The following is a 12374-nucleotide window of genomic DNA, read 5'->3' on the forward strand; positions in this document are numbered from 1 at the left end:
GATTGTATAGGGGTGCCAAACCCTACAGATTGTATAGGGGTGCCAAACCCTACAGATTGTATAGGGGTGCCAAACCCTACAGATTGTATAGGGGTTTCAAACTAAAAATAAATGAATGACAAGTTACTTTAGACTCTAATTGTGTCAGATGTGTCTTTAAGCTGTTACATTCCATTTTATCATTTTGTATCACTACCCATTATTACTGCCTCACATCTCTGTCTGGAATAGATAATTATTGTAAATGCTGACCAGTGCTCACAAGCAAATCAAGTTAAAAGGCTTTTTAAGATATGTTGATTATTTGAGGGCATGTCCAATGTTCTATTTCAAACAAACTTCATTGCAGGACGTTTAGTTTTCACAATGTTTCTATGTTACTTAATACTTACATTTATTTATATATTTATTTGTATTGCAGTGGTGGAGTAGTTGTCAGGAGGACAGGATCATGCACATCAGCTGCACAACCAGTGTCACACACGTCATCCCTCATCTCCACTAACCTTGACCTTTCTGATGATGAGGAGCATGACAATCCCAAGTTTTCAAGTGTTAATAATTCAAGACTTGGATCTTCAAGATCTGTGCATTCCCAGTTTGGGTCAGCGAGAAGTAGGTCTTCACGGATTGGGTCATCCTCTGCTGGGTCATCGCGCGCAGGGTCATCACGGAGGGCCTCTGCGGGCACAAGGTTGCACACATCAGAAGAGAAGGAAAAAGATGATCGCCCCAAAAAGACCATAGAACCTGGAGAAATTGTAACTATCCTGGCAGTCATCTGACAAACATCTTCTGATGTTTTCATACCTCATGAACTTTGAATGATGATTCTAATTTGTTATGAGATGATATTCAAAATGTGGGTTAGGTGTGACTAGGGCTACTTGTGATATGGGTTAGGTCTGACATGAGCTAGTTGTGACATATGTTGTAACAATGGCAAGGTGTGACAAAGGCTAGTTGTTAAAAGTACTAACTGTGATATATGCTAGGTGTTGTAACAGTGGGTAGTTGTAACAGGAGCTAGTTGTGACATGGATTAGTTGTGACAATGACTGGTTGTCACATGGGCTAGTGGTTGTGAAGGAAGCTATTTGTAACAGCTACTAGTTGTAAGCATCATTTGCATATTGTAATGTAACCTGAAATGTAAGTCTCACTGCTGCTTGTACTGTGACAGTTGGAGCAGTGTCAGGAACAAGACTACAACCGGGTGTACGAGATCAGCCTCCATGGCGAGGCCTTGACCCATGTGTCTGACCTAGAAAAGGTAGGTAACTCTCGCCACAGCTCATACTAGTGGTCAGGAAGGTGATGCCATGTTTTTACAAAGTATTCAAACTTATGTCACAAACGTTACTTTGTAATTTCATCAACTACATTCACAAACATTTATTTGAGAAATGATATCTTGGGAAAGAGCACTTTCCCAAACTTTTGTGTTAGTGACAGTTTTGAAGCTATGATTTATTTCAATAAAGATATCTGTAGTTTAGGCAGTGTTTGAACCCATAATCCAACTCCCTGCCGACCCATTCCCTGCTGCCTGGCGATTTCTCCCTGGTCCTCCCCAGTCTAAGTAAACTTAGTCTCAGTGTATTTCATTACACTACACCACTGAGTCTAACAAAACCTAGTAGAACAGCGCGTCAGGTAACCTTTGAGCTGCTTATAACCGTCCAATCAAACGTGAGACGGTTAAATAGATTTAACCAATCAAACAAAGGCTACTATTTAGGGATCGGAGGGACTTTCAAAATATTCAGGTTACCAACACAGATCTCTTCACAAACAAAAATCTGTATATAGCACAGTTATTCGACCAACTGTATATACGCTTTGGGGGTTCTGTTGACATGGTTACCATTAGCCAATATTTCCACAAGATGACATCCTTGAATATTGCCAGAAACACTATTTTCAGCAACTGTTTACTCACCGTTGTCATGGTTGTAACGTGTGCCGTGTGCATCACCCTGAAGGAAGAAGAAGAAGAAGGGTTTATTTGTATAAAGGCCATACGACCCATAGAACAAGATGGTACAATAGTGATTTTGGTTACCAGTTTCATGAAACAACGCTAACAGGAGCAGAATAAACATGTTCTAAGTACTTGACAAAGTTATTTATGATATTAATGTCTGATGATGTACATATGCTATGGAGGGAATAATAGTATCCATGGACCGTTTTTGGAATGTAACGGCGACGCATATCCTCATAGCGTTTACAAATATAAACAATATGAATTTCATCTTCGATACTTTTACAGTGTTTACATAACACAATGTCGTCATTGGAAGAGGCAATACTTCGTCTAGTATATTTGATACCAAGTGCACTAGATCCTGATCTGAATAACGTGAAAAGACGTTTAGATTTATTACTTATGTTCAATGATAGATATTTTTCACAGGTCAGCAGCGATTTATGTGATTTGTAAAACAACAGCGAAGGAGCATCTAGGGAAAGATGCCACTCTTGCATGGAGCAGTTGTTAATTCTTTCGGTAAACATATATAGAAACATTTTTGTATCGCCAACATCTTGGGAAATCCAAGCAGTACCAAAACCATAATGAAATAACAAATCACTGACGTGACGCGCCCATGTTGCACGTTTCCTGAATTCAACAGATAATAGGAATTGATAACATTGATATGGATATCTACTTGGATGCATTCTTAATAATCTCAGCCAGTATTTAATACATTTGACATAATAAACATTGCTTAAGGGTGTCCTCCCACATTCCCCATATGCAACAACATTAGATGATCTGTAACTAATCTGAAGTAAGAATTTGCAAAATTTTCGATGGATAATTTCAATACTTTCTCTCTTTTTAAAACCCCATATCTCGGCACCATATGTTAGAATTGGTACAATTTTTTTATCAAAGATGTACAATCCTTCTGAGGGTGACATGTCGTATCGTCTTATAAATGACTTGATCGGCCACAGTGCCTTATTAGCTTGATCGGATAATGTCTTACATGCCCTAGTCCAAATCAGTTTTGGAGTTATCATAAGTCCTAAATACTTATAAATATTGACAGTTTCCATCTTGGTACCATTATGAAACCATTTTTCATGTTTGGACAATGGGCCACCCATTTTAAAGACAATAATTTTACTTTTATCAGTATTAATATCCATGCCCCATTGGTGTGAATATATATGTAAGACGTCAAGGCGACGCTGTAATCTTACGACAGTATCGGCAATCAGAACCAGATCATCTGCAAATAAAAGAGCAATGATATTCAACATATTTTCAGAGATAAATATACCATCATCAAACTTGATTTTTAATATCGATACAAGTTCATTGATATATAAAGAGAATAGTACAGGACTAAGGACACAGCCTTGCCGAACCCCACAGGCGCTACCAAAATATTCAGTTAATTTCTTACCGTACTCACAGATTACAGTGGCCTTGACATTAGTATACATATTTTCAATCAACTTGAAAAATTTACCGTGGATCCCATTGTGCAAGAGAACATACAATAGTTTAAACCTATTCACCATATCAAAGGCCTTACGAAAATCTATGAATGCAACGTATATCTTCCCATTTTTGCGTGTTAAATATTTCTGAATGATTGTCTGGAGAATAAAGATACTGTCCACAGTCGAATGGTCAGTCTTAAATCCACCCTGATATTCTCCAATTATCTCATGAAGTTCCAAGAAGTACTCCAACTGTTTGTTTAGAACCGAAACAAAAATTTTGCTCATTACAAAATAGCATTCGGAATCGTTCGGGTACGAACCTTTTTGAGATAAAAAGTTCAAAAGATATGTGCGAATGTCCACTTTGGCGATTTGGTAAGCTGTGTTCTCATTGGTCAATCTCAAAGGTTACCTGACGCGACCACTCATAAGGTTTTGTTAGACTCAGCGGTGGAGTGTAACGAAAAGTACTGAGGATAAGTTTACTTAGACTGGGTCCTCCTCTTCCTCCTCTGGGACATTTCTCCCTGGTCCTCCCACTTATTCATCCAGGTCATTTTACCTTGTTCCCCCCTACCTCCACCCCCCACCCTTCCTCTTCCAGGCATTTTTCCCTGGTCCCCTACCTTCCTTCACCAGGTCATTTCTCCCTGTCCTGACGCTTCCTTCTCCTGGTCATTGCTTCTTGTCCCTGTCCCTCTCCCTCAACATGGCATTCCTGTGTGGCCCTTCCCTTCCTCCTCCAGATCATTTCTTCCAGGTCCTCCCTTCCTCCTCCAAACCATTTTCCCCTTGTCCTCCCCTTCCTCCTCAAGGCCATTTCTCCCTGGTGTCCCCTTCCTCTCCAGGCCATTTCTCCATGGTCCTCCTCCTCACTGGTCCTCTACCTTCCATCTCCAGGTCATGTCTTCCTGGTGCTCCCCGCTCCTCCTCATGCCATTTCTCCCTGGTCCTTCCCCTTCTGCCTCCAGGCCATTTCCGCCACGGTCCTCTTCTTCCTCTAGGCCATTTCTCCCTGGTGTCCTCTTCCTCCTCGAGGTCAATTCTCCCTGGTCCTCAACTGTCCTCCACCAGGCCATTTCTCTCTGGTCTTCACCCTTTGTCCTGTAGGCCCTTTCTTCCTGGTCCTCAACCGTCCTCCTGGTTATTTCTCCTTGGCCATCTCCCTTATACTGGCATTTCTCCAAGCTGCTTGCATTTCCTCTCCAGGTTGTGTTTCCTTGGTCCTCCCCGACTCTCATCTCCAGATCATTTTCCCCAGGTTCCCTTTACGTCCTTTCCTCTTGTTTTTATACCATACACAACTATAAGGGAGAATTAGACATTTTCACATGACAATACATGTAAGAATGATATATGTATAGGAGAAAACATGCCTCCAAGGTTTTGGTAGACAATGTAAAACCAGGGGCAGGGACTTCCCGACCCTGATGGTTTTACATTGTCTACTAAAACAGAGGGGAAGTGTTTTTAAAAAAAAACAAAAAAAAAACGTCAATGATGGGTAATTACAATGTAGTTGATCGTTTAATGAAGCTACATAACAATAACTGAAGTGCACGTAAAATCAATTTTATGACAGTAACTATAAGTAGATAATTTAACCCCACAACCTTAGTTGGCCCGGTGGCATCTGCCTACAGATCTGTGACTTGCGGTTCCAATCCCACTTGCAAAAACATTTGTGTTGTGTTTAATCTTAAACAATAATTTTCAGTTGATTTCAAACACTCATATATCATTTGAATGTTGATGTTCATATAGAGTTAGGAAAGATGACTGCCCAAAGTGAAACCTGGGAAGAGGTCTTACTAACAGTTACTCTGGGAAAACAAGAGATGACCTAATATATAGTGAGAAGCACACTTTAGGTTTATATTAAGTGTCCAAAGAGTTGGGAATATGACCAACAGGACCATTTAGAACAGGGTCCAACAGGGCCAGTTGTGGGGATCAGGGAGCAGAGTCTATTATGTTCTTGGTTGTATTGATGTATTTGAAGGTTGTTTTGTATTCCTTTCAACAGTTCCGGAAAGTTCGGGTCCTGGATTTGTCCTGCAATCACATCAGAAGAATAGATAATCTGGAGTTCAATCAAGTAGGTTCTAATGATCCATGTACACATTTGTGCTTATTTTGTCTGTTTCTACACAGATAGGTGACATTAAGGTGAAACATAGATTCATAATTACAAATAGTTGACGTTACTTACAAGCAACATTAAGGTGAAATATGTTGTCATTCCACACTGAACCAGATTCCCATGTACTTAAGACTCCTCATAGCACCATACTTCTCAGTATAAAAAGACTCAACTCTAGGATAGAATTTCCCTTTAAGACCAGACTCCACTGACAGAACACTCCATGACACTCCAAGACCAGACTCCTCCATGGGATCATATGTCCTTGTGGGGCCAGATTTCCCTGCAGATCCAAGCCCCACAGTAGGACCTTACTCCCTTGCAGAGCCAAACTCCACATTAGGACCACACTCAACAGTAGGACCACATTCCCCTGTAGGACCAGACTCCTTTATAGAACCAGACTTGCCATGGACCCGACTCCCCTGTAGAAGCACAAACCCCCTGTAGAATCAGCCTGCCCCACAGAACCACACTGACAAGTAGAATTAGACCCATGTAGACTCCACAGTTTGACCAGACTTACATCGGATGAGACTTCCCGGTAGAGCCAAACTCCACAATAGGACCACACTCAACAGTGGGGCCATACTCCGCTGTAGAGCCAGACTCCACAATAGAACCACACTCAACAGTGGGGCCATTTTCCGCTGTAGAACCAAACTCCACGGCACCAGACTCCCATGTAGAGCCAAACTCCACAATAGGACCACACTCAACAGTGGGGCCATACTCCTCTGTAGAACCAATCTCCACAGCACCAGACTCCCATGTAGAGCCAAACTCCACAATAGAACCACACTCAACAGTGGGACCATACTCCGCTGTAGAACCAAACTCCACAGCTCCAGACTCCCATGTAGAGCCAAACTCCACACTAGGACCACACTCAACAGTGGGGCCAAACTCCACTGTCGAACCAAACTCCACAGCTCCAGACTCCCATGTAGAGCCAAACTCCACAATAGGACCACACTCAACAGTGGGACCATATTCCGCTGTAGAACCAAACTCCACAGCACCAGACTCCCATGTAGAGCCAAACTCCACAATAGGACCACACTCAACAGTGGGACCATACTCCGCTGTAAACCAAACTTCACAGCTCCAAACTCTCATGTAGAGCCAAACTCCACAATAGGACCACACTCAACAGTGGGACCATACTCCGCTGTAGAACCAATCTCCACAGCACCAGACTCCCATGTAGAGCCAAACTCCACAATAGGACCACACTCAACAGTGGGACCATACTCCGCTGTAGAACCAATCTCCACAGCACCAGACTCCCATGTAGAGCCAAACTCCACACTAGGACCACACTCAACAGTGGGGCCAAACTCCGCTGTAGAACCAAACTCCACAGCACCAGACTCCCATGTAGAGCCAGACTCCACAATAGGACCAAACTCCTACAGAACCAGACTTCCCTGTAGAACCAACCTCCACAGTGGAATGAGACTCAAGAGTAGGACCAGACTCCTTTGTAGAACCAGATTCCAACTCCACAGTTGGACCAGACTCCCTAATAGGACCAGACTCCATAGTAGGACCATGCTCCATAGGACAGGTCAGACTCCCCTAGAGAAGCAAACTCCTCTTCAGAGCCAGACTTTCTTGTAGAACCCACAGTAGGATACAGCTTCCTGATAGAGTCAGACTCCCCTGTAGAACTAGACTCCCCTGTAGAACTAGACTCCCCTTTAGAACTAGACTCCCCTGTAGAACTAGACTCCCCTGTAGAACTAGACTACCCTGTAGGACCAAGCTGATGCTTTTGACTCAGCTGATGCTGGCTTATCTTCTGTTTTTCATTCCAGGATTTACGCGAACTGAAACTTTATGGGAATCAGATTTCAACGATTGAGAATCTTGACAAGTAAGTTGATGTGTTAGATTGTCATAGACTGCATATGTAGGCTGATATGAGAAAGTCACACAGTGTTCAGCAACGGTGTCAGAAGCTACAGTAAAATGTCAAATTATCTCTACTGATTGGCAGTGTGACCACTTATCCTACTCACAGGGCAGTCTGGAGAAAGCATTGTGGACCTCTGCTTGGTAACACCTGTGTGTGTGATACTGTATGTGCGTGTGTGCATGAATGTGTGCATGCATGCATATGTGTGTTTGGGTAGTCTGAGTTTGTGAGGGTAGTTAATGAATGTTTGAGTTGTTTGTGTGTGTTAGTGTAGGTTGTGAGTTTTATGGTTGTTTGTTGTGTCTGCCATGTACGTTAGTGTGTGTGAGGGGTGCCATTATAGAGTAAGTTCATCATCTAATTATGAAATGAATTTACCATAATTATCAATCATCATGTCCTCAAATACTCAAGCACATGCATTCTATGCCATTACTATCAAAAATGGCAACTGTCCCTCCATGATTATATGTTATCAGTTGTTTTTTCCTTCAAGCGGACACCACTTCACCCAAATCCGATTCATTTGAAATCATTTTCATACACACGAACAAATGTGTTCAAATATGTTAGGAATTGCATGTCAGTGTGTTGTCAGCATCGCTCATGTTGTCCATTGTTATGTATTGTATACATATAGGCATACTTTTCATATGTCCTGGGAATCCATCGACTGCTTATTATTATTAATAGCCATTGTTCATTTTTCATTTTATTATCTTTTTTTTATATCTTTACAATCTTTTTTAAACCTTTGATACACCAGTTACTAACTTCTTTAGCCCTTTGATACACCAGTTACTAACTTCTTTAGCCCTTGGATACACCAGTTACTAACTTCTTTAGCCCTTGGATACATCATGCACTAACTTCTTTAGCCCTTGGATATACCAGTTACTAACTTCTTTAGCCCTTGGATACATCATGCACTAATGTCTTTAGCCCTTGGATACATCATGCACTAACTTCTTTAGCCCTTGGATACGTCATTCATTGACGTCTTTAATCCTTGCAGTCATCACTCACTAACTACTTTATCTCTTGACATTTACTCACCTCCTATGAGAAATTTTATCACATATCTAACTAACTTTTTTAACCCTTGGATACATCATGCACTAACTTCTTTAACCCTTGGATACTTCATGCACTAACTTCTTTAGCCCTTGGATACATCATGCACTAACTTCTTTAACCCTTGGATACTTCATGCACTAACTTCTTTAGCCCTTGGATATGTCATTCATTAACGTCTTTAATCCTTGCAGTCATCACTCACTAACTACTTTATCTCTTGACATTTACTCACCTCCTATGAAAAATTTTATCACATATCTAACTAACTTCTTTAACCCTTGGATACATCATGCACTAACTTCTTTAACCCTTGGATACTTCATGCACTAACTTCTTTAGCCCTTGGATACATCATGCACTAATGTCTTTAGCCCTTGGATACATCATGCACTAACTTCTTTAGCCCTTGGATACTTCATGCACTAACTTCTTTAGCCCTTGGATATGTCATTCATTAACGTCTTTAATCCTTGCAGTCATCACTCACTAACTACTTTATCTCTTGACATTTACTCACCTCCTATGAGAAATTTTTACACATATCTCTATGATATATCCATGCCAAAAATCCAAACTGGAAAATGGAGGAACGAATGAATGGTCCAGCAATTTATTATTTACAAGAGAACATAAATGTTCAGTGCTTCTAACAGAAGCAAATACTGGGATGGCACTTTGCAATATCCTTTAGTATTGCTATGAAAAGATCTTCATCTTCATGCGCTTTGCTTCTATATGAATGTTGACAGGTAACCTGGAAGGTGTGCCTCTTTCATTCCAAATTTCTCTAACATTGTCTTCACTTTTCGCCAGTCATTTTCTATGCTGTTGGTGCAAGGACCTGTCTCCTTATCAACAAGTGATGCTTCTGAGAGGTTAACTGTGCCATGCAAAAATTTCCCTCTGTCAGTTCAGGTATGCCCACCAACAATCACTCCAGATAATGGATCTGGGAATTACCTTCAGCAGTATGCTGTCACTTTGTTCAGGAACACAAACCATGAAAACCTTTTTGTTACTGGCTATAGTATATTTTCTCTTTGCCAATTTGCTGTCATCAGTTTCTACAAGGATTCCTGTTCCTTCTATTGTCCTTCTATCTGGCATCAGAGTTAGTTCACACACCTGCCTGCAAACGTCTGCGTGTGAAGGAATAGCAACTTTGTGCTGTATGGTCTTCAAGGGCGTCCCACGAACCCGGAGGTAAACAAACTCTAGAATTTCTTCCAGTGTCATGCTACTCTTTCCAAAGAGTGTACCCACTCTCAAGCTAAGTCGCTTCTCTGGTTTGTTGTCTCTCTTCTGTACATGGCAGTAATATTTTCTTCTGATACAGATATATGTCCATGATTGTTGACATTAGGACCCAAGTCCCAACAGAAATCAAGTGTGCTCTCTTTCAGGAAAAATATGTCCAGTGGATAAAATGAGATACTGTTTTCTGATAACTCCCTTTCCTGTCATTCGACACTTGAACAGGTATGTTGGTCACAGCGTGTTGCTTCTTTTCAACAATGTTCTCTTTCACTCATATTACCCTTTCCAACGGATGTTTCTTTACTTTGACGAAACAAAAAGAACAAAATCCTCAAAGTAATCATCTAGATGCACTATGACCTGCAATTTCCTGGTGGCCTCAGTGGGAACCACCTTCAGACACACACAATATCTAAAGAAAGCATGTATTTATTCCGAATGCCATTCTGATATAATCAGAATGTTACGGAAGTTATTTATAGATCAGTCTCACAACGCATGACTAAAAGTTCCAACAGTGATATATTATTTGGCCCTTGTTTGCTCTGTGCCAGTGTGTAAGGTGAGATAGTGTGATTGTTGACCATATATACATGTGAATACATTACTAATCTTCCTTTCAGTTGCAAGTGTGTGTCTGGGAGGTAATGAGAAGCATGAGATGGTGAATAAAAGCGGTTGAAAGGGTGAGAAGGAAGGGAAGAAACCAGGGAAGCTTGGAGGGAAATGAGATCGAATCTTTTGCACAAATTCACTTTTCTTTCTTTCTTTCTTTCTTTCTTTCTTTCTTTCTTTCTTTCTTTCTTTCTTTCTTTCTTTCTTTCTTTCTTTCTTTCTTTCACCCACAAAAAACATGCTCCACTTTCTTATATATTCCCCACATAATAATCCCTCTTTAGTATGAACTCTTGAGGTGAATGCATCCAATAGCGGCTCCTTGTGAGGGCTCTGTGTGAGGGCTCTGTGTGAGGATATGTGGTCAGTTCGTATAAATATGTAGTGAATGTTGTCTGTGGTGTTTCTGTTTTAGTCTCAAGGAACTTTGCAGTCTACAGCTGCAGCACAACAAGATTAGATCAGTTGGTGAGTATCCCATTACCTCTGAACTGTCAGCTGTACTTCTGTTTGTGTGTGGCATGACACTGTGCAATCCAGCTCTACCCTTGATTTGTATGTGTCATGACACTGTCCAACCAAGCTGTACATTTTGTGTGTGTCAGCTGTATTCACGATTTGTGAGTGCTATGACACTGCTTTTGCACCCATTCACCATGGGTGCTGCCTCATCCCTGTTTCATTTACTTCTGGATTACAATACCTGCTGACCTTACAAAATGGACTGGTAGGTTGTGAACATAAAGTGAGGGAGGTCGGCCTGATGTGAGGGAAACAAAAAGTGAGGGAGGTCTGCCTGATGTGAGGGAAACATACATCTGTGAGGGAGGATGGCCTGATGTGAGGGGAACATGAAATGAGGGCGATCGGCCTGATGTGAGGGAAACATAAAGTGAGGGAGGTCGGCCTGATGTGAGGGAAACATAAAGTGAGGGAGGTCGGCCTGGTGTAAGGGAAACATAAAGTGAGGGAAGTTGGCCTGATGTGAGGGGAACATAAAGTGAGGGAGGTCGGCCTGATGTGAGGGAAACATGAAGTGAGGGTGGTCAGCCTGATGTAAGGGAAACATAAAGTGAGGGAGGTTGGCCTGGTGTGGGGGAACATACAGTGAGGGAGGTTGGCCTGGTGTGTGGGGGAACATACAGTGAAGAAGGTCGGCCTGGTATGTGGGGGAACATACAGTGTGAGGTAGGCATGGTGTGTGGGGGAACATAGAGTGAGGGAGACTGGCACTCGGCTGACTGTGTTAGGTCATCTAGTTCCCAGTAGGGTGTTATATTAAAGCATGTATTGTCATCAACAAGTCTTAGCTTACGTTTGACAAAATACCAAAACCCCATATGAAACTTCAGCAACATTTAAAAAACAAACTTTGGAACAACAAATACACTTTAATGTTTGCGTGAGGTTGTGCACCAGGATTCCTGTGCTGTTCTCTTGCTAACACTGACAGTCGGTCGGGGAACTGATGTTGGCATTTTTGTAAGCCTATGAAGTGCCATCACAGTCGGTCGGGGAACTGATGTTGGCATCTTTGTAAGCCTGTGAAGTGCTATCACAGACGGTCGGGGAACTGATGTTGGCATTTTTGTAAGCCTATGAAGTGCTATCACAGACGGTCGGGGAACTGATGTTGGCATCTTTGTAAGCCTGTGAAGTGCTATCACAGACGGTCGGGGAACTGATGTTGGCATCTTTGTAAGCCTATGAAGTGCTATCACAGTCGGTCGGGGAACTGATGTTGGCATTTTTGTAAGCCTATGAAGTGCTATCACAGTCGGTCGGGGAACTGATGTTGGCATCTTTGTAAGCCTGTGAAGTGCTATCACAGTCGGTCGGGGAACTGATGTTGGCATCTTTGTAAGCCTATGAAGTGCTATCACAGTCGGTCGGGGA

General features: G+C 41.9%; 1 protein-coding gene across 1 annotated transcript in view; it reads left to right on the top strand.

The window, feature by feature from the left end:
• Window positions 1-12374, top strand: part of LOC137284342 (uncharacterized) — a 53855-nt gene that overhangs the window by 4052 nt on the left and 37429 nt on the right. The window contains exons 2-6 of the mRNA XM_067816116.1: window positions 422-761; window positions 1184-1273; window positions 5492-5563; window positions 7429-7487; window positions 10894-10946. Coding sequence (XP_067672217.1) covers window positions 422-761; window positions 1184-1273; window positions 5492-5563; window positions 7429-7487; window positions 10894-10946 — 614 coding nt within the window. The remainder of the gene's footprint in view (window positions 1-421; window positions 762-1183; window positions 1274-5491; window positions 5564-7428; window positions 7488-10893; window positions 10947-12374) is intronic.

The sequence above is a fragment of the Haliotis asinina genome, chromosome 5 (assembly GCF_037392515.1).
Source record: "Haliotis asinina isolate JCU_RB_2024 chromosome 5, JCU_Hal_asi_v2, whole genome shotgun sequence".
Lineage (NCBI taxonomy): Eukaryota > Metazoa > Mollusca > Gastropoda > Lepetellida > Haliotidae > Haliotis > Haliotis asinina.